The sequence below is a fragment of the Crinia signifera genome, chromosome 2, assembly GCF_055691185.1.
Source record: "Crinia signifera chromosome 2, ASM5569118v1, whole genome shotgun sequence".
Lineage (NCBI taxonomy): Eukaryota > Metazoa > Chordata > Amphibia > Anura > Myobatrachidae > Crinia > Crinia signifera.
This window is the reverse complement of record NC_139218.1, coordinates 353,446,835-353,470,819: the sequence shown is the minus strand read 5'-3', so window position 1 is coordinate 353,470,819 and position 23,985 is coordinate 353,446,835. Positions and strand designations below refer to the sequence as shown.

The 23,985-nt window shown below is 40.9% G+C and overlaps 1 protein-coding gene across 6 annotated transcripts in view; it reads right to left on the bottom strand.

Annotated features, from left to right (window-relative positions):
- The window catches only part of DCLK1 (doublecortin like kinase 1), a 307,761-nt gene that overhangs the window by 89,734 nt on the left and 194,042 nt on the right, over nt 1-23,985 (bottom strand). Inside the window, exons 8-9 of one of the 6 annotated variants that reach the window (XM_083169789.1) lie at nt 16,538-16,619; nt 11,108-12,480 (exon numbers count right to left, since the gene is read on the bottom strand). The exons of the other annotated variants lie outside the window; for them this stretch is intronic. Of the exons in view, the coding sequence (XP_083025915.1) occupies nt 16,563-16,619 (57 nt within the window). The 3' untranslated portion in view covers nt 11,108-12,480; nt 16,538-16,562. Of the gene's footprint in view, nt 1-11,107; nt 12,481-16,537; nt 16,620-23,985 lie in introns of those variants that run through there. 6 annotated transcript variants of the gene reach the window in all.

Below are 23,985 nucleotides of genomic sequence, written 5' to 3'. Positions count from 1 at the left end.
TTTATTTACCTAATGTACAATTGGCCTAATTCAGATCAGGGTTGCCCACCCTCCTGGAATGGCCCGGGAGGGTCCTGAAAATCGGGTTCCTTTCCCGGCCCCCTGGAAAGGTGGGCAACCCTCCATTTCCCCGGTGGCAGAGTTTTAAATTGCCTTGATTCGTGGCTTTTCGGTGGAGCCAAATATGCAAATCATGCCAATTTAGCCCCACCCCTTCCTTGGAGGCCCACGAATTGCGAGACTTGCATAACTTGGGGCAGGGACTAATGATGTCTCCGTCAGGTTCCGCCCCCAGAAGTGCTGCTGACAGTCTCCTCTCCAGGGTTCTCCCAGAGAGGAGACGGTAAAAGTCAGCAACCCTGATTTAGATTAACTCAGAATGGGGCTAATTCAGGCACGTTACGATATTTGTGATTCATGCGTATGCGCAAGTGCGTATTTGCGCTTGTGAAGACCCTGGCATCAAACGGTCATCGAACGGGCCATTTGTTGCAAGGAAGGAGGGCCGAGGGTGGTTGATAGCAGGAATGGGGCTCGCCAATAAGAACACCCAGTGTTTTATGGGCGTCCCCATGAAAATGCCAGGCATTCCCATGGGTAGGCGGATGGACCGAGGCCTGCCGAGGGCGGGCAGCTGATATCACGGTACGCCAGCCGGCCACCCCGTCTTCGTCCAGGCGCACGCAAATAAATGTAAATTTTCACTGACTTCGGTGACCATCAATGATTTCTCCTACAGCGGAGGGGATGTATTTTCGTTACACATCCCCTCGCATGTTACCGAGGGTAATTGGTGGCAGCTCAGGCGCTCGGGAAGCTGCAATGTTCGTAGCTTACTGACCAAACCTAAATCATGGCCAGTGTGGTGACCTGTAAGAACCAGGCTGTCATGTTAATAGCATAAGCAGAAGTTATATTAAACCATGTTGAGGCAGATTTAAAGGGGTCTATTTACTAAGATGGGAGTTCAATTTAAGATGGGATGTTGCTATATGCAACCAATGAGCTTCTATCTATTATCATCTAAAATAGCGGTGGCCAACCAGTGGCTCTTGAGCCACATGTGACTCCAGCACTGTCAGTCTACCTCCTCTGACAGTTCTTCAGAGGGTGCTTCACTATCTGGGAGGAGCATGCCCAAAAAATCGCACACAGATGTTTTCTCATAGAGAACATCAAAATCGCAAATGTCATTTTTTCAAATCGCACCCTAAACATGACCAAAAATCGCAAACTAAATAGACCAGATCCAGCCTGGTGAGTTTGACAGAACCATGCACAGACCAGCTAGACTGGCAAATGTCCAGGGGCTGACAAGGAGGAGGAGGCCCACCAAGCTCCGGCATCTGGATAAGACTCCCACATCATCAGCCATGACAACACCAACACGGCCACTTACCTGAAGAGGCTCCTCTGTCATTGGGTTTGCTGGTGGAGATTGTGTATGTCCCTGGGAGAACCTCTGACCAGCATTCTGTACAGCTACCTCCTCACCAGCATTCTGTACAGCTACCTCCTCACCAGCATTCTGTACAGCTACCTCCTCACCAGCATTCTGTACAGTTACCTACTCACCAGCATTCTGTACAGCTACCTCCTCACCAGCATTCTGTACAGCTACCTCCTCACCAGCATTCTGTATAGCTACCTCCTCACCAGCATTCTGTACAGCTACCTACTCACCAGCATTCTGTACAGCTACCTCCTCACCAGCATTCTGTACAGCTACCTCCTCACCAGCATTCTGTATAGCTACCTCCAGTCCTCACCAGCATTCTGTACAGCTACCTCCTCATCTGCAGGTTCCCTTTTTGGCTATGTTGGTACCTACAGAGCTGCAACACCACATGTACACCTAATGACTTTTAGAAATTAAATTGGAGGCCCACCTAGAGAGTTTTCCTGGGACCTCCAAGCCTCAAGTCATGCCACTGGCAGTAACTGCCCTGTTTGTACATGCCACAAAGCCATTAAACCAGGTATGTCCAAACTGTGGCCCTCCAGCTGCTGTGAAACAACATATCCCAGCATGCCTTGCCATACTTTTAGCATTCCCTAATAGCAAAACAGTGGCAAGGCATGGTGGGACTTGTAGTTTCATCTGGCTAAAACAAGTCAGTTTCCTTCCTAAAGCTGTAACCTTGCTCCTAGCAGTACACCATTGATGCCTTTATGGACATTTCCCTTAGACCCTAGATCCGCCACACTTCTCAGGGTGTAAATTGAAGCAGTTGAAAGATCTACCAAAATGGTGAAACGGATTGATTGGTGGAGTTCAATTTTAGCAACTTGTTTTACCTCATACTATGACCAGTAAAAATCCATATTACTTGTGTTTACTGTAGACCTGTCACCTAAACAAAGTGCAGATGAACATTTTATGAGTTGAACTAATAGCCATAAGCATATACTGTATCCTTTAAATTCACTAGTAACCAGTACCCCATGAATATGTCAGGCTTCATGAATACAAGAGTCAGGCTTCAGAAACATAAGTCAGGCGGTGGCTAACCAGTGGTACGGGTTCCTTATAAAATGGAAGACTGCATACTGATTCAGTTCACAAAATGGATGCCTGTATAGATGACAGCCCTCCTTGAAATATGAAGATATTATGATTCACTTTGTTTTGTTTATCCTTTTATCATTTCATATCCATGCTTTGTAAGTGAGGGCTAATTACATTATTCATTTTTAGCTGTTTAGACATAACGGCATTTTTATTTTAACTTTATACTGTATATGTTATGTTGTCTTATTAGCATCAATGGTTCAATATTTATTTTCTAAGAATAAAAAACGCTTACTACAGAGACAAATGTAATCACTATGATACAGCAAGATGAAGATACCGCGCTGCATAAAGTGGTCTTTAAAGGCTGAATATAGATATTGGCCGATATGTAATAGGATGCGATTTTTGGACTAGTCCAAAAATCGCACCATATCGCACAAAATCGCACCTTTCCAAATCACATTTTTTGCCGCAAATTCGCATATGTAATGAGATGCGAATTTGCGGCAAAAAAGTGCGATATGGTGCGATTTCGGGCACTTTTTTAGTCCTGAAAATGTGCGATTTTCAGTCATGAAAATCAGCACATTTTCAGTACTGTGCGCTGTGTTGTAAAAAAAAAATAGAAAAAAAACGGCGTGCGCTCCCCCCCCTAAGCATTACCAGCCCCGGGCTCAAAAAGCCGGTGCTGGTATCATAAAATCAAAGGAACAATCAAGTTGGGGTTCCCTGGATTTTATAAAACCAGCACCAGGCTCAAGGTCCGGCGCTGGTTCCCAAAATACGGGGGACAAAATGACTAGGGGTCCCCCGTATTTTAAGAACCAGCACCGGACACAACCAGCCAGCAGGGTAATGCCACAGCCGGGGGAAACGTATTATATAAGCCCGCGGCCAAAGCATTAACCCCCTGGCTGGTCAGCATGGGCAGGGGTCCTGGGGAAGTGGGGACCCCCCCAATGAAGGGGTCCCCCCCCTCCAGGACTTACCAGCCCATGCTGATAGTCCGGGGCTGTCCCCGATGCCCCTGGCCGGTGGGCATTGGGCTGATGACTTGTGTAAAAAAAAGAATGGAAACTATTGTTTTACACTGGCGAACTATGAGTCCCAGCAAGCCTACCCCGCATGCTGGGACTTGGGGAACCACAAGTCCCAGCATGCGGGGCATTAAAGGGCCCGCTGGCACTTGTAGTTCTGCAGTGAAAAAAATAGTGCACAAAATCACACTGACACCCTGTAAAATAAAACTTTAATACACACAAAACACACACACACTGATACTTACCTACCTTGAGCCCGTAGGTTGGTCCCTAGATCCTTGGTCCGGGCTCCGGGGCTGCAGGGCAGAAGAGTCCGGTACCGGGGCCTTGGTCCTGGTTCCGGGGCTGGTCCTGGGGTTCCGGGGCTCCTGGCGTGAAGAATCCGGGGTCCGGGATCCGTGGTAGTCCCCAGGGGTACCTAAGGAGGCAAATCCTACTCACCTGCTCCCCGGCGGCGACCTCCGGTGACAGCGCTGCTCCAGACTGGTACCAGGCTTGCAGGACTTTGCCCGGCGCTGAGATGTTTCCTCCTCGCCGTCTCTGAACAGAATGATTTCTCGGCCAATCAGGAGCCGAGAAAGTCGGCTCCTGATTGGCCAGAAATCATTCTGAATACAGACGCCGACGAAGTAACATCTCAGCGCATCCAGAGCAGAGGAGGGGGACCGCACGCCAGTTTTTTATTTAAATTTCTTAACTTTTTTAACTATTTTTTTACAGCAGAAGCATGCACAGATCTCAATGATCTGTGCATGTTTCTGCCTAACTCGCCAGTCAGAAGCTGGTCTATTTTTTTTGCGATTTTTTTTAAGCTCCCATATGCGACTTTAGAACTCGCATCCTATTACATATGTGAGTTCTATAGTTTACTATGGGAAAACATCTGGATGCGATTTTCAGTGTGCCTGAAAATCGCATCTTTAAAATGTGCGATTTCGCGGTAAAAAATGCGATTTTTACCGCGACTCGCATCCTATTACATGTGCGATTTTTAGAAAAAATGCGATTTTGGTCAATTTTGACCAAAAATCGCAAAAGTCTAAAAATCACACCCTATTACATATCGGCCATTTAAAATGTCAATCTTTAATTAAGCATTTCCTCAGGGATGGTCCTGCATTTTGTACAGGTGGAAATAAAAAGTGACTGAATCCTACTTGTTTTGTAGATCTCATCACCTATGAGAAATAACCCCAGGAAGAATTTTGACGTAAATATGTATAATTTAAATGGTTATTTTGAAATGCATTAAAACAGAACAAATCCTACAGACATTAATCCTTGCTTGGTTGCCTGTGATGATTACTTAGACACAATTTCACGGAGCCTTGAAAATGAATGGCAGCAGAGAAGCACATGGTATTTACAGGAGCGGTAATTTGGGTCAAACATATTCCTGAAAAGAAAGTATAGTTTACGAAGCAATGTGGCTTTGCAGACGTTTGTACAATGGCAGTAAAGCATATGATTTTAAGCTAATACTTTGCTACAGGGAAAATGTTTCTGCACATCCAAAATGGGAAATTCAGCTGCTCTAAGTCATGTAGCAAAAGCAATATATTCTGTACTTTGCCTTTTAAGCTTCAGGCTGGCAGAACCATTAACCATTGGGATCAGTGTTTGCACATGCAGTGACAGGCCACAAACTAGCACAACGTTATTTTATATATACTGTACCCATACCTATCAGCATAAACAATTCCATTGGTACAAAATGCTCAGTTCCAGGACTTCCTTAAGCATACCTCCAAACTGTCCCGCTTATCGCCGTTACGTCCTTTTTTTGGGATGTTCCCACGTCCCTCCCGGGGCCGGCAGTGTCCAGCGGCGGGGGGAGGGGCATTTGGGAGTCCCCCGTCAACCATGAATAGATGCTGTGCAAGAATGCTGGACATGCCCCTACAGCGCCAAAACCGAGGGGTGCGGCCTTTCGGCAGCACCACGGGTACAGACCACGCCCCCTTCCCGCTAGGCCATGCCCCCAAAATTTTGACACACGCACTGTCCCTCTTTGATTGGATGGAAAGTTGGGCGGTATGTTTAAGGGGGATCAGTATGAAATCCCGGCGGTCCCTACCGCCAAAATCCTGACAAGGGGGGACGTGGATCGTTCCCCCTTACAGGCTCGCTGTGCTCGCTACGTGGCCGGGATTCCGACTGCCGGGATTCTAATTGCATCCTGTTTAAGGTGGGGCTGCAGCACAGTCCAACAACTAAAAAGGGAGCCACATCCACTGCCAGTGAGTTGGTGTGGCTCCTCTATCTGATTTTGGGACTGTGCTGCACCCCATTTCTGGAGCCACCACTAATAAGGAAGTCCAAAAACAGAGCATTTTGGGGTAGATGTATGAAGCAGTGGTAAGGGAGGAGAAGTGGCGAAATGCCTGGTACTTTATCACTGGCCAATTCGTTGACTGTTAAGTTACAGGCTGGGTTTCAAAAGGGATGGTTAGGAGCAGATTGGCCAGTGATAAAGTACCAGGCTCTTTAACACCCCTTTGCACCTAATGGAATGAATCATGTTGAAGGGTATTAGATTCCACTCGTCCACTACCCTTTTTGTGAAGTAATTTTTCCTCCGATTTCGCGTGAATATCCCTTTTTCCCTCTAGTGTCAGTGCATTTTCTTATGTTCTAGTACTTTCCTTCATTTGGAAAATGTTTCTCTCCTGGACCTTGGAATATTCCTTGTTAGATTCCCTTGATATATTTGAAAGTTTCTATTATGTCCCCCCTTTCCCTTCTCTGCTCCAAACTATACAGATTGATATTTTTTTAATCTTTCCAGGTTTTGTGATGTAGGCCATGCACCATTTTAGTTGCCCCTCTTTATAAAATCTCCAGTAGCAGATTGGCCATAGACCCCCACTGGGAGGATTCCGGGTAGGCCAACGCGCTAGTGAGGCCAACTGTCAGCCAGTGACTATTTTTTAAAGATGTCTCCCTATCCAAAGTAGAGGCCCTGTCCCTCCAGTCTCCCTCACAAACAACCTTTGCTGGTTCACAGAGCACCCAATGCTGCAAATTTTGAATGAGTTCTATTTTGGGTGTACCAAATGTCTGCGGTTACTCTGGGCTCCACTGGGGTGAGGTGTGTAGATATTTCTGATATTCTGGTAATTTTGGTACTGAGCTTTGTTTTGGGGATTGCTGGAGGATTTAGGGTCTGTGTTCAGTCTCAGTGGGGCCCGGGGGAGGTGGGGTATTATGAGGCGGTTTGTGGTTTGTCACAGCAGCTTAAAGGTCTGATGGCCAATAGACCTCCATGCATATTGAAACCAACAGCTTCCACATACAGTAGGTGTAGTGATATATTAATCCTGGATATTCTGGTGTTGGTTTGTTCCTCATACATTTGATTTTGTGCCACCCACATGAGACCACTTCTAGAAATTTTTCCAGAGCCACTTTTAGTTCCCAATCCACCAGTGACCATCTCTAATGTAACCTGGCAGTTGGCTGGTATTTTATATCTGTCCAGTTTATCTCTCACCAAGGCTTAGACTCCTAAGTGCCTGCCAGGAACAGTAGTGTTAAATGAGACACTACATATGTACCTTTGGACTGACAATATTTGAAACAGGATGAGCTAATTGTTGATTAACCGTTATAGTCGTTTCTGTAGTCTGTGTGGGAACCTCAGTAATTAAAATTCAGTTTAAATAAACAAACTTCAAACCAAATTTCCTCCATTTAGCACTCAGTTTTACATTAGCTTATGAAAAAAAAATCTTCAGGTAACAATTTTAAAAAATGTATTAAAATAATTAAAACACACTGGACTTGATGCAGAATGGACCGCAAAATGAGCATCATCAAGTAAAAACTGTGTACGCAAAAGTACGGTATTTCCACCATATGTAAAACATGAGATATGATCTAGTTGGGAATGTCAGACACATGTCTCAGACACTCACATCCCAAGTGCACCCTTCTCTTACACCACTGATTTCATGTTTAATAAACACATTCACTGTATAATGTCAGTTCCTTAAGGTATAAGGTCTGTATAGAGAAATCTGAGATTCTTCCTATCGTCTTAATTTTTATCAGTTGTACAATACTTTTATAGTGTTTCCTCTAGTCTCATATAGTTAGGTATTCACATCTGACCTGATTCTTTATAAGGCCAATTTGACTCTTATTTCTAAAATCTCCAATTTACTTGATCATTGTAGGTCTCTCACCCTATTCCTGTTGGGTCGATTGGCAGTAATTAAAATATTGTTTTCCAGAACTTTTTCAGCTTACTAACAAGCAGTCCACATACACACCTTACACAAGGCATACATCACCCAAGCCTACCACAAGCATAAAGTACAGTATGGTGTTGTCAGAGTAGGGCGCCTGTCCAAAATGCCATACACCCAATGCTAATTTCTTACATTGTATATGGAATTGAGATAAGAAATTTTGTCAAAAGATTGTGGAATGGTATTTTTTAAAATTATTTTTGTCTGTTTATGTGCCAACGTTAAACATTCCGGTCTGGGACCGGACAAAAAATCCAAACTTCAGGTGCCCATACACGTTACAATTAGTGTAAACAATATTGTATACAATATCGCATCTCATCGTATCTCGGTTTTGCGATGAGATGAGATGAGATTAATTGTAATAATATTTGTCAAAAAAAGTAAGATTTAATTTATTTTGGTCCTAACAACCATCCTATAGCTTACTACAGAACAAATGTTGTATTTCTCCCATTGTATAAAAGTGTTATTTAGGCTCTACACTCATTATTCCTGTATTGTATGCCATCTGAGCATAATGTCAAAAGTGAAATGGAAAAGTACAAGACTTAATTCTTCTCCCTACCTCATACCCTTATGTCGAAATGCTCTACACTTGCCTCGTTTCTCACTTCATGTGAAGAGAAATTAGAACATGACTGCTTGTACTGAATGTTCCTCTCAGCTCACTTAACACTAGAAAAGATCTTAACAACATCTCAACAAAATTGTAACGTTATTTTCAATGTTAATGGCATAGTTGCCTACCCTCCTGCATTCTGCAGGAGACTCCCTGAAATAGCAGCAATCTCCCTCTCTCCCTCATTAGTCTAGCAATCTCCCTCATTTCACCTAGCCCACATTACACTGTTACATTTTTGGGGAAAAAAAGAATGAGAAATATATACATTTACATTGAATCATCAGCACCATTTCCCAGCACATTACCAAGTATAGTAGCTCTTACTAACTGCTCTGGGGCTCATCTACATTTGTATATAAGTAATTTTACAAGATTCCTTTCACCCACGCTTCTAGGTGCCACGTTCACAATCTCTTTTCTCAATCTCTCCATATATGGAACTAGACACAACCTTATGTTGGAGCATGACACACCCCTTCAATGGGGCACTGTGCAAAATTCAGCTACCAGATATAATCTCGCTGAAACTAGTCTTCAAAAGTAGGCAAGTATGGTTAATGGTTATTTCTTATGCCACAATTGCCCTTAGTTATAATGTACTGTAGTTATCTACTGTCTTCTCAGCACAAATAGCTTCAAAAATTAAGTCAATAAACAATTTGCAGCTTTTACTAATGGTACATCATAAGGAAATGCATTGGCAGACATCTGTGCTTTAACAGCACCGTTCTCTGGAATTTAGTAGAACACACACACTTTATTTTCAATGCAGCCCTTTGGCCATTCCAGAGGCTCTTGCTGCACTCTGATTCGAGTCAGTAAAGGTCACATGGAAGCCTGCAGCAAATCACCAGAGGGTTGGCTTATGCTCCAATATCATGTTCCTGCAGCCTGCAGCATATCTCATGGCAGTATGAGGAAGGGTGGGCTGGATTGGCTAGCATAGGGATTCACTGCACACCAATATTGTTAAGCATATTTGTGTCACACTTACAATACTGGTAAGTATCAAAAGACACAACAGATTAACAGAGACAGAAAATATTTTACAATGCACTCCCTGTAGTGCTAGTGAGCATGAGATCACTAACAGGGGAAGACAGGTTTAACCCTCATGAAACCTATGAGATCACCAACATCCTTGCCAGTATCTTTCTGCTCTTGATCAGAAGCTGAGTGATGAACATATTGCGGATTACAGTTAAAGGGCATACGCTCGGGGCAATATGAGGGCTATTTCTAAGTGATCTGACTAGAAATTAAGCACGGATTGCTCCTTGTGTATGCCCCCCGGCAACGGCGATCTCGCACATTGCTATAACCTGACTAGATCTTGACTGCATGCAGTCAAAATCTAGTCATTGCCAGTGTTCTCTCGCCAGAGAACACTGACCCCCACGGATCATTCAGTGCACACATCGAGGGTGTACAGCAATATGTGAAGTGTGTTTTCATAGACAGATTCAGATGAACCCCTTGCAGTCCAAATTATTTTTTTTGCAATTCAAACAGTCTGGTTTAAATTAATTGTTTTTTTTTGTTTTTTTATTCAAAAAATCTACATTGAATGTTGAACGATGTTCATGTTCTTATTTTAAAGTGGCTCACCGTTGTATCTGCTACTAGCGCTAGGACTGTTGAGCCTGATTAGACGTTGGACCTGAAAGGGTTATCGCGGGCATTGAATGCACTAAAAAATCGGGTGCGACGCGACCGACGCGATGCCCGCGATTTCCCATAGGGACCAATGTTAAATTTCTCAATTGACCCGATTTTACTGTTCAATGCCTCAATTGACACGATTTTTCCATAGGAAACAATGTTAAATGGCCCACAGAGGCCAAATAGCCACCCTGAAGTGTGAAATGGCCCCCACAATTGTTAACGCCACCCCACGAGCAACGTGAACCCGAAGCGTGGCGAGCGCAGCGAGCCCGCGAGGGGCGGCGGTACGCGTCCTACGACCTTTTCATACCCCCACTATCCACGTCGGCGTGGAGTTGAGAATAGAATAGTGTGGCGAGCATAGCGAGCCACCGAGCCCGAAGCGTGGCGAGCGCAGCGAGCCCCGCGAGGGGACGCGGATACCTGTGAAGCCCACGAAGGGACGCGTTTACCTGTGAAGGTATACGCGTGCGCTCGCCACGCTTCGGGCTCGGTGGCTCGCTGCGCTCGTCACAGTATTCTATTCTCAACTCCACGCCGACGTGGATAGTGGGGGTATGAAAAGGTCGTAGGACGCGTACCGCCGCCCCTCGCGGGCTCGCCACGCTTCGGGTTGACGTTGAACGTGGGGTGGCGTTAACAATTGTGGGGGCCATTTCACACTTCAGGGTGGCTATTTGGCCTCTGTGGGCCGTTTAACATTGTTTCCTATGGAAAAATCGTGTCAATTGAGGCATTGAACAGTAAAATCGGGTCAATTGAGAAATTTAACATTGTTCCCTATGGGAAATTGCGGGCATCGCGTCGCACCCGATTTTTAGTGCATTCAATGGCCGCGATGCCCACGATCAAAATCGTGGGCGCCGTGCTAGGTAAAGAGTACCGAATTTTTTTCCATCTTTGTCTATATACTCTATTCCATGTAGTCACCAACAGGAGTTTGCGGTTGTCTTGGATACAATAATTAAACTTATTAAGCACATTAAGACATCAAAATGACATGAAAGCGTTGACCATTTCCCATATATTTTTATTGTGTGATATTTTGAAATCATTTCACTCTTAACAAAACAACATTTATGACATAATCAAAATTTCAGTAAAGCATAATAGATTTACAGTATTAAAAAAAAAGACATAATCACAGTATCTGGAGTCTATGTACTGTATAAAGTGTATCCAAGTTCTGCAATTTTCAGCACTTGTCATTTTTGGTTGTGCTTTCCAATGGTGTATTACTTATCAAAAGAGGGATTACAGTGGGTGACCAAATTCTCCAACCGCTGTTCTTTTCTCATGATACTACTAGAGAGTCACGTGTTCCTGTAGGAACACATGATACTGTTAGGCAGTCACACGTTACTAAACGATGTTGGTAAGAGAACCACTGCTTGAGTCTGTCCAAAATCTACATGTTGTACTCCCTGTACTGTAATGGTTTCAAATGTAATTTTGCAAAATACATTTGGAAAATTTATAGAATATTAGAAAAATTACATTCAATGTTTGTTTATAAAGAGTGCAAGTTAGATGACCTTAGAGACCACTTTATTAATACATAGATCCTTACAATTGTTTGATACCGAAGTGATTTCCCATTTTTGATAAAAATTTGAAACTTTGTTGATTGGAAAAGTAAATTCAATAGTACAGTTACAGCATACATTTCTACATGCAAAGAAAATCCACTTTCTTTGGAGGAGAGAAGAGTATGAAAGCAAAAATATATTATATAAATATAATTAAAAAACTTATATAGGGCCTGGCTCAAAACCAACATTTTGTTGAAATACAAATATTTTTATTACAGTGGTTTCAAAATATATCCAAATTCAAGATAACCATTCATGTGATATGGTTCTGAGGATATTTTAGAATATAAAACTAAAGTCATGCTAAAATGCTAGTTACTTCTATAACACTGCGTAACAAACAATTATCGGCAACTAAACATGCAGAGGTAAATGATTCATGTAGATGAATTATGTACCATGGAACTTAAAATGTCAAAACTGTACATTACTTCTATTTTAAATGGGTGTTCAATTGTTTTCATATAGAGACAACTTGTATCTTCCAAATGCCATTTTACAAAGGGTGGGTATATTGATGACATTCTAGAATCTAAATTTTGAGCCAAATATATTTGTTTGTTTTTTTATAAGGAGTTTACTGGAAAGTACTTCTAGAGGCACTTTGTTCATTACATCCAAAGTTTTATTGTACTGTGATATCACAATACTGTATTTGTAGTTTTTCATGTGTTTTAGTAATATGTGTATGTACATTCAGTGCTACTACACTAATATCAGCTTGAACTAGCATTTGTTCTTGTAAGAGCACAGCTCTATGTACTCATAATACACCCACAACATGTGTGTCCTGTAAGAATAAAACATATTTTAGTGAAATAGTCTATGTTTCCAGACATTGGTAAAAATAAAGTACAATTGTGGAAAGTTGCACATTGTCATTTAGGACGGGATGCTGCTGTGAAAAATAATACATCTTGTTTAGCTCCTTAATAAAACTACCTTGATGGCATATCTGTTTTGTAAATTTAATATGAGGGCTTCCATTTACTGATTTCTAAGTAACTGTTAAACTATATCTCATTGGGAATCCTTCACACATTATATCACTTTGATAGTAGCGTCTTAGGATTCTTTGATTCTCAGTAAATTTCAATTTAATAGCTTAGACTAGTTAGGCGATGACCTTGATACATTGTCGGGTAGCATAAGCACTGAAATTCATGCTACATTAGCACTGGCATAGACTGCAGCAAACAGAGATTCAACATCTTAGTTCTTGTGTGACAGCTCCATGATGTGCAAAACCAGGTATCAGTACTGGGCTCTCTGCAGAATGACTTATGTAACATCATTGGGGATTAACAATACCAGTGTGGAAATGTATGGGTGCTGGTTGCTTCCAACCCAATTGGGCAAACACTGGATATATATTGTTGCTGTTGACATGACCTGTGTATTACAATTACTTGCTATTTTAAAGTTTTCTTGTGGAAAACCTAAGCAGCAGACTGTGTGGAGCTATGATGTACAACATGTGCACTGTCATGTATGTATAGTGCATGCAAAGCCCGTCGTAAATGACTACCAATGAGTTAGAACGATTAGAACAGTTATATCTTTATTTGTATATGAACAGAGAAACCAAATACAGACAAAAGACAAGCTTTAGTGCAAAAAAGTTAGTCAGAAGGCCCTGCCTTATTAAGGCTACAGCCATTTTCTTGTCTTGCTGGCCCCATGAGAGGTAGTTCAGTGAGTGCAAACATTCATGTGATCATTTCAAGCAAGCAATTAAAAATGTACCCAATTGGTACAGACAAAAAGGCAGACATTTTGGACAGGCATTTAGTTATGCCTCATGCCTTAGCAATGCAACTACCTCCTAGTAAATAAATGGGTTGTATTCCAATAAATATTGGTCCTGCCACCTAATATGGATTTCTGTGCACAGTATAGGGAAGATACACAGTGTGACATTAATATTTGGATTTGGTAGAGCTCAACTTATAAAGAGAACTCTCAGGACTGAGAAAAACTGCATGGTAAAGTAAACCATTTGTCCACTTGGAGTAAAGTTCCATAGGAATCATGACATGTTTGGATCTTCCCAATGTTAAGCAGGTAGAATTGAAAAATACAGAATATAACTATATGTTCTAGTATCCTCTGTGACTTTTATGAAGCAAAATAGTAGTAGTAAAGCGTTCAGATCAAATTAGATTACCCCTTGGCATTTGTTTAATCATATTTCCAAGTGGAAGGAGGGGTGATGACCCTTCAGAATATTTATAAGGTTATTTTTTTTTTTAATTAACCCTCTGATTTTACCAAACACTCATAGAGCAATAGGTCCAACTGTATCTGTAAATCTGCAATTATCACTCCATAGAAGAAGTGATATGTAATGGTCATTGTTCTATGTCTGAATGGATGGACACTTTTTGGACAAGTAAATGTTCTACCTCATGCATCACATTCCTCCATGTTTTAGACCATTGAATAAATCTTTATGGATCTACTGTAATTGATCCCTGGTTACCAAACATTTTCAGATCTTACATTTACCAGTAGCCATTAGTGTTTGTATAATTAATGATAATAATAATCTTTATCTAGTGGAGTCTAATAAGGCATAATATGTTTCAATGTTTCTGATTAAGTAGGACAAACAATTTATTGAAAGGTATTTTGGGAAGTAGCGTTCAATTCTCAAAAAGGCACCTGTTTAAAGTTATGTGTCCTATTGTCAATAATCAAAGAAAAACAATTTAATGTGTGCGTGGTCTCAATATATGTATAAACATTATCTGTCAGTAGGCCTTCAAGCAAAAAAATGACTATAGCCATTAGCAAATCACAATGCAAACCATGAGATAATTACAACAGAGGTTATTTATACAATTGTTAGACATTAAATTTACTTTCAGAGGCATTTTATTAATTTACTGTAACTAAACAAAAGGTGAATAAAGACAATGACTGACTATTTTTTTCTAGCAGCTATTTCTAGTAGGTCATAATAATTTTAACAATCTGCAATACCCTTAGATTATTAAAAATGTTTATGCCTGCTTTTGCCGGATACAAATATCTAAAAAATGGGACTTTTCACAGTGGAAGAAGCCATTTTCTGGGCAGAGAATGTGCCTATCAATGTACAATGTCCTAACTGAGGCACTGGATGACCTACTGTACATTTAAGGCAATTCCTAATGAATTTTCAAACCTCAGTGTCATCCATATTGGTTCTGTAAATAAAATGGCTGCTTCCACTGAGTGTAGGTGACAGGTGCGCAGTATGCAGAACATATTACATTATTTATTTAATTTTTGGATTATAATTAGCTTTTATTTATTCTATAATAAAAGGTACCATACACAAAATAATGTGCCCCATATTTTACATATAGATATGGCTTCAAATAACTCTGAAAGAATATTATTCTAAATAAGTATGCAAACATGACATAAGATATAAATAAAATAAACCTACAAAACATATCTACTTTTACAGAAACTGGAACATAGTTACTATACCCAGTAATAGTTTCAGCGCACCCGTTATCCAGTTTAACGGCAGAAACAGTAATCATGAGAATTCCGCTAGAAACCAACTTACTTAAAAGTACCAAATATATGGAAATTTTTAATTATTTTATCCCCTTAATAATTACTAAATTATATTTTTCAATATACATTCTGCCTCAAAGACACATGCATCTCAGTTCTTAAGAACATGTTTTAACAAGAAATAAAAATGAAGGCATTAAATAAAAAGTTCAAGAAGTGGACACAATCTTAATGTTAAAATGATTCAGCCATATTAAATTATTTAATCATAGAGCTGTTTGTTAACATTCGTCAATCAAGAATGGCAGTTAAAATGAAAGCACAAAAACTATTATTAGTTGACAAATTCCTGGCAGTTCAGACTGGATTTCAAAGACATTAGCAAAATATGTAAAAGCAAGCGCTGGACACCGGGTTCATAAAATTTAGAATGGAATGCGGGCAATTAGGCATTGGGAAGAGGTATATGTGTTTATACTGACAGCACTGCTTTTGTATAGAACAGTTTTTCTATATGACAGCGAACTGTCTTCCGCTTTTTTTAAAACTTCAATAGAAAGCAGCCGTTGCATCTAGACACAGCTTTGTGCAAAATATCTCCGCCAATCAATGTTAATCTATTCCTTACATGCATTTTATATACCAGTTCTTTAAATGCTAGTATCTAACAGGAGATTCTGACTCCTAATTTATGTTAAATCTTCTGTAATGCTAATTTCAGCATTTCATTGTAACCATAAAATGCATAAAGGGCAAGGATACTTTTTTTTGTGCACTACCTCATAACAAACCCAAATGCACTTTTAGTAAATGAGCCTCATATGATGCAGAATAATTATAATCATAATGGATAAAAAATGATTGCGGGGCACATTATTAAATGAGAAATCATTTACTGCCATCCCTTCTGTAAGACAGTTTGAGGCTATTTTCTGACTGCATACATATATAAATATATCTCGTTAGGAATGCCCTCTGCAGAGTCTCACGGTGGTGGGGACTACGTAATATTTTATGACCAGGATACACAACTGCTGCAGGAGACTGCATACATTAATATGACAAGCCCCTGAATCTCAGCATGCTGGAACATTGCCTGTACATTACCTAGTAGGACTGCAGATTTGGATGTAGTCATTATGAGATCATTTTTTTGGAATTCAAAATCTTGAGTTTATCCTACATTTTATTTTGAAATTTTAAAAATGTTCTGTGCTTAAAAAATATACAATAACATGATATATGAAGTGGCCAAAATACTTTATGAACCAGAGTCAGCCTTTGCTTTACTTCATGTTAAGTTAATTAGCTTAAACTATCACCAAGTCACAAACCAGAAACACTGCTCCATTTTCTCTTTTAAACTGAGTCTCCTACTGAATCCAAATCATCCGATGACAGGTGACGGTACAGGTCCTGTAAGATGAAGTGCATTATAGATTTGTTCACCTGTTTTTTTCCTTGCATAAATAATATTTATTTTGTCACAAGCAATGTACTGTAGGGCTGACTTTTAACAGAAACAAAAACATTCAAATGATTTATGAAGTCAATACAATCACTCTACACAAAAAAAAGGTACGGAACAAAAAGCAATAACAATTCACAGTAACAAAATAACAGTGAAGAATGGTTAAACTATACGTAAGTTAAAGTTTTGACAGTTATTGTAGTAGGTACTTTGAGTTGTTGTCTTTGTTTTCTAGACAGAAACAAATTCTCTTTACCCAGGGAATCACCAATTAGTTTCTAACTATGTGCTGGCATATTTCTGAGAAGGAAACTATTGCAGTCCAGTGTTGTAAAATAAAATAAACAAAACAAGTGCTTACGAGGAAGTATAGTTACACAAGTATTGTTTTAGAACATTCATCACAACTCTCTTAAGTGAAAATAGATGATCAGATCTACTTACATTTTTTTATGATTGCGTTTAGTATAAAGCACAATACCAGCAGCTTTAAACATTTCTGCCATTTTGTGGCATTAATCAATACTCAATATAAAGCAGTAGGCGACAGGTCTAATTTATAGAGAATGTTATAGCAGCTCCTATTCAGCAAAAGCTGATATTGTACTGTAGAATTGATATACATACTGTATATATATATATATATATATATATATATATATATATATATATATGCCCAGGCGCAGCACTCAGACTAGTTGCACAGAAAGTGGATTGACATAACAGTGTTTCAATATTTCAATACATGTTGTTATCAGATTGAATTAAATATTGAAACGTTGATATATAAAACTTTCTGTGCAATTTATACTAGTCTGAGTGCCGCTCCTGGACATTTAGTAATCAATATTTGTGAAGGCTATTTTCTTAAGCTTGAATTGTCAGACTATGGATGATTTATTATATATTTCCCTTGAGGTTGCACTCTAAATGCAAACTGTTTCAAATGGAGAATAGTTGGATAACGCTGGTGCCCTCCATATAAGTAGGTGCAAGCACACTACTGATACAATCGTCCTGACAGCGGCACTCAAAAAAAACACAAAACACCAGAGGCAGTTGTGGGAGCCGACGTTTCAAGGCCGTCCGGCCTTTTTATCAAGGTGCCAAGAGATATATATATATATATATATATATATATACACGTGGGTACAGGTAAGGTCACTCGCCAGACTGAAGTTTTTAAATCATTGCTTTATTTCATCATGTTCATACGCTGCCAACACTCTGGTCAACGTTTCGTGTGCAGACTGCGTTGGCACGTGCAACAGATCGTGTTGCTACTCTCTCCACACCGCAAGGTGTGTACTTGTTCGATGTATTTATGATGGCTGTCAAAACAAGTCTTGATAAAGGCCCTAATTCGGGTCGAAACGTTGACCAGACTGTTGGCAGCGTATGAACATGATGAAATAAAGCAATGATTTAAAAACTTCAGTCTGGCGAGTGTCCTTTTTTTTTTTTATATACCAAATATACTCCATTTGGAGGACTATTTTGAGTGTGCACCCCAGCATTAATGAATTTTTCGAGTGAGTGTCGTCCCACCCCATGGATATATATATATATATACATACATACACACACACACACACACACACACACACACACACACACACACACACACACACACACACACACACACACACACACACTAGTAAGCCTGATCAAAGCAAAAGCTTTGTAAGCTAGCCTGCTACCTTCTGTGTTTATGCATGTGTGAGAAAGAGGTGTAGTTTCACTCTCTGCCAGCAGATTGCTATGTTTCAAAGACTCACGAACACTATATATATAATCTAGATAGATAGATAGGTGCGGCACTCAATGCTTCAAGGAAATTTACCATAAGACTGGATACTGTCAGCAACGTTTGTACTGTCGGCAGGCTGCTGCTGTTGATGTTGTTCTAATGATGTTACTAAACAAGTTATTTTAGTTAGGATAAAATTAAACATTGACTGAATACAGAAAGAAGCTATGTATGCCAGTACCGAACACACACACACACACACACACAAAAACACGCAATCTATTTCTACTGTATCTACCTTTATATATTATACAGGATTACTTTTAACGGTGTATATAAACCAAACTACAGATGTGTCCCTGAACAGATTTGCCCAGGACCTATTGGACTCAATTGAGGCAAACACATGTGCACACCATCTCGTAGCCCCATTATCCGGTGTGTTGTATTCTACACAGACATTATAGCAACAAAACAAGTGGACTCATCTGTATTATTAATATATTGTAGTCAAAATACTTCCATGGATATGTAGTAATTGTCTGTAAGTTTCTATGACTAAAGCTGTGGACACACTGTGCGATTCTGGCTGATGTCCGATTTTGACTATCCAATTTTGACTGTGATTTTAGCTAACTGCAGTAGGTACACCCGTTTCGATTCAGTTTTCGATTTGATTTCGATTAATTTGGAGTTTTTATTCTACTCCATTTTCGATTTTCACTATTTTCGATTTATTATTCGATGTGTATTCGATTTGCACTATTCGATCTCAGTGTTCCTAATCCTTCAGGCAGGAAATTGAAATCGAGTCTGGATTGCATCGAATGCAGCAGTAAACACATTATATTTGTACTATTTATTATTAGATTTCCACTTTTTCTTTTCGATTTCAACTACATGGGAGCGCACATTGGGATCGAATCTGCATTGAATGCTAATAAAATCATTCGATTTCTATTCGATTTTGCTTCTATAAGCAAAATCAAATAGAAAAATAGAGCCTATCTCACCGTGTGTATGCTCTATTAGATGTGCTTTAGAGTTAGACTACAGTATCTTGCAATTTGTAACTAGGCCAAATAAATTCTATGAGATAGACTTGCCTGCGAAAAATGTTGATACTGTAAGTGCGGCAAACAGAATTTTTAACATAAATGAAGCATGGATACATTTCCCCTCCCCGTCGTTAGTATGAATATACTTTATATACAGATGTACTATATAGTCTTGCCTGCACAGTATATTTATATTCTCAATAGACTAAATGAGAGTGCGCAACGGGATCGAATCGGCATCAAATACGGCTGAAAACTATACGATTTTGATTTGATTTTGCCTATAGAAGCAAAATCGAATCGAAAAATAGACTAAAAGGTGCACGTACAGATTTTTCTGTCTGATCTGTCTGGTAAGAACAAAAACCTGGAAGTGTATGGGAGCAAATGACAATCACAAAATTGTTCCCAAACGCTTGAAAACAGACAGTAATCAGTCAGACAAATTGTTTAAATCATGACACCTTAAATCCAACCATCCTATTAAGGAATTGTTTACATGGTTGATTGCCTTGTTATAAATCCCGATTCGATATCGCAGGGCAAGGCAAGCGCATTAGAACTGGACTATACAATCTTGCCTGCGCAGTCTCTTTTTCAATTCAATTTCATTGCCACAGGGATCTAATCGAAATTGAATGCATTTTAATTCAAGTTTGCTTATATGAGTAAAATCGAATAGAAAAACAGACCACATCGAACGACTCATTTAGGTATCTAAAGGAGAATCTTTAGCCCCTAACTCCATTACAAACACAAAATGTACATCTGTAATAAGGGTCATGCATCAGTATTACGGTCAAAGGATTGCAGTTCTACTGTTTATTCGAAGCTATAAAGCACGAACCCATTTTATGAGCAGGCTGGCAGGTCAAATAATGTCTCTGATATATCTTTAACCTTCCATAAAAGGGTAACATAAAAGGCCAACGCTAACATAAAAAGCAGAGAACAAATACTATATACTCGTGAGTAAAGATGGTATTTTTAACACACAATTCATGTTTTTGAAGCATCAATTTTTGGGTAATATAAGCAAAATAAAACCAAGGAGAACAAAGAAACTACAACACTACAGGATATGAATAATTGCCACAATGGTACCCATAAATCACAATTATATAAAGGAATATAACTATTTTGCAATAAGGGGACAATCATAGCTCACTTATTAGACTGGTAATATTATTTCTATAGAAGTTGTATTTATTGTTTATAACAGAAGCCACTTACACATAACGCACAGAATAGCGGCACTTACACATAACACAAAGAGTAGCGTCCGCTTAGATATAGAGTAGTCCCACTAGCACCTAATGCCCAGAGTAGTGCCGCATAAGCCTGACACCCAGAGCAGCGACACTTACGCCTAAGGTCCAGAGTAGCGCTGCTTACGCCTAATGCCCAGAGTAGTGTGGCTTACACCTAACACCCACATTAGCGCTGCTTATACCTAGCACCCAGAGAAGTGTCGCTTATGCCAAACACCCAGCGTAGCGCTGCATAAGCCTAGCATTAAGAGTAGCGCCGCTTGCACATAATGCCCCCCTCCTTCTTCATAATGTGCAGCCTGCCCCCTCCCCTAGTGGTTAGTTACCTGCTCTCCTGATTTGCTCCTCCCAGCAGCTCAGTGCCTTCTCCAGTCTCATCCTGTTTGCAGTAGCCTGTTCCTTGTCCTCGCACGGCTCCCCTCCCTCATGGCTGGACGCAGGCATATTGAAATACCAGCAGCTCCGTGCGGTCGGTGCCACTGTCTGTCATATATTTTGACAGGCAAAGGCTGCGACAGCCAGCAGCAATGGAGAGCACCTATGCTGACCGGTGCGTACCCCACTCCCCACTCATGGCTCTCCTCTCCCCTGCTCTTCCACCCAACACTCCTTCGGGTCCAGCCACCCGCCCCTGCTCAGCGCACCCGAAAGTGCTTCCACTGGGCCAGTAGACAGGATGGCCCGGCAGCCGCACTAATCCAGCCTACCAGTAAACCAGCCCGGTATTCCAGTGGCCCAATCTGCCCCTGGCGTAGTTTAAATTCCAAATAGAGGAGCCACACCAACTGTCACCCCCCCAGCTGGGACTCACTGTCAGTTATCAATTTTGAATTGCTCTGCAGCTCCCCCCGCCCTGAGCCTCCACCCCGGACCCTCCACTGGTAATAAGCACTTTTGTGCTAGACAAAGGCTGCAATGGGATGTTGTTGCCAGCCTTTAAACACAGTGAAAATGGCAATTGACACCCTTCACTGGCAAATAAATCCCCTTGGTTTTAAGCAGTCGAATGCATGAATAAAGCTAGACAGAACTGCTTTCATACTTGAAGTAGTGCTCCCTCTATAATAATGATAATTCTTTTTTTTTTAGAAACTAAAGGCCTTTCAAACTGTGCAAGTAAATTCCAACCCCAAAATGGGTCCCTAACATGGGTTGGTTTGGTAATGCCAGCATACATACATCCTCTCCGAGGTCTACAGCTTACAAGCACATTGTACTTGTGTGCATCCCCACATCGGGAGAGCCCTGGGACTGCTCAGTGCAATTATTTTCCCTCCATTTTTCTCACAGTCCTAGAGAGGGGATGTGGGTGCAAAGTACCTCGGTGTGGGAAGGGGGAAAGCAGCTGTGAATTTAACACGGTGTGGCCGTGCCTGCTTCAGTTACGGCCCTAAGCTGCAGTGTAATGCGGCCACACCACCTTTATATATGTATACTGATGGTGTCCATTTCTATGCATTGCTACTGTACCAGTAAAACATAAACTTTCCACTTTAAGTTACCATTTGTATAAAAGTGTTCAACCTGTTCATGTGTAATTCTATGAAATAATTTATCTGATTTTTCAATGAGTTTTCCCAAATTTTTTTTTTTAAGCGGAACCTTCGGCCCTCCAGATGTTGCTGAACTACACATCCCAGCATGCCCTGCAACAGTTTTAGTATGGCCAAACAGCAAAACTGTAGCAGGGCATGCTGGGATGTGCAGTACAGCAACAGCTGGAGTGCTGAAGGTCCCCCATCCCTGCTTTATTGCCATATTACAGATAAAAGCTTGTTTGTAGTTTCTCTCTTTCTGCATTATCGCTCTCCAAGGCTTTGCACATGTTCCCCATTAAAATGATCATAATACACACGTTTAGTGCTCCTTAATATGTGCACAGGATCATATCTGAGCATGACAAGATCGTCTGCACTAACAAACAATCACAGGTGCAAATATTTCATCGCCAAACTTTTCAAGTGTGTGTAATTGCTACAGTAGATTAATGAGAGCACATTTACACCAGAGGGCAGAAGAAATGCTGAATATTCCCATCTGTATAACCAGTGCCTACATTCACATCTGTCATTAAAATATCCCTAACATCAAAGTCTGGCACCAGGAGTTCTTTCCAATCTGTGCTTCAACATGTCAAAACAAACGGGCTGGCAGAGCAGAGCTTCCACATCTAACGCAGGATAAAATAAGCCCTGCACAGAGGAGGAATCCTGGAAATCAGGGCATGCATTCCTCAATAAAGGAAAGAGACTATCTAGAACAGCAGCCATTGCTAGGCAACCGCGCAGAAGGCATGATATCAGTCACATATACTTCTCGGTAGATTTATTTTTATAGAATCTGTGCTAATGATGGCACAGGCTGGGGAAGATAAAGCTTCCAAGTGACATGAATACTTAAATGCATTCACTTAACTCTAATAATCCCCCCCCCCCTCTAATAGTAATTGTATTATTTTAGAAATAACAGTACAGTACATCAGTAATAACAAAATAAGCTATGTAGATACTGCTGTGTATGCGCTACGGTTATGGTATAAATGGTAGACAATGTCTAGGTCGTCAGTCACGTATGGTGGACAGTGACGAGGTTGGCACCTTGAAATGGTCGATATATCCAAGGTCCACATTGACAAAATGTTGACATGCTTATGTTTGACGTAGACATGGTCGATCTGAATAAGGTCAACGTGAGTTTTTCACGGGTTTTTGGTGTTTATATCCACATACTGTAGGTCGACATGGACACTGTGTAAGTGTACGCGCGTCCCCTCACATGGCTCTCTGCGCTGCGCATGCTTCGGGCACGGTGCCTCGCTGCATTATAATCTAACTCTATGCCCACTTGGATAGTAAAATATGAAAAGCCACCTTATTTAAAGAAAAAAAAAAAAAAATGTTGACTTTATTGAGGTCGACCATGCCTACAGATGGAGCCCCCTCTCATTCACTGCCGGCGCTCGCCAGAATGTCTCCGCTGGCGAGCGCTGGTGGAGAGGGACTCCATTAGACTGGAACCCATGAGCGTCTCACAAGCACGCGCGTGCCAGTCAGTCGGCGGCGGGACCCTGTCCGTCTCCGCTTCAGGGAGACAGGCAGGGTTAGGTGGGAGGTGCGGGGTGGCGGCTACTGCCGCCGGTGAGCTCCGTCGGAACGGGGAGCACGTGCATCTCGTGCGCGCGCGCTCCCTTCTGACGGATGGTGGGGCCTGTTGGCTATTGATGCTGCAAGCA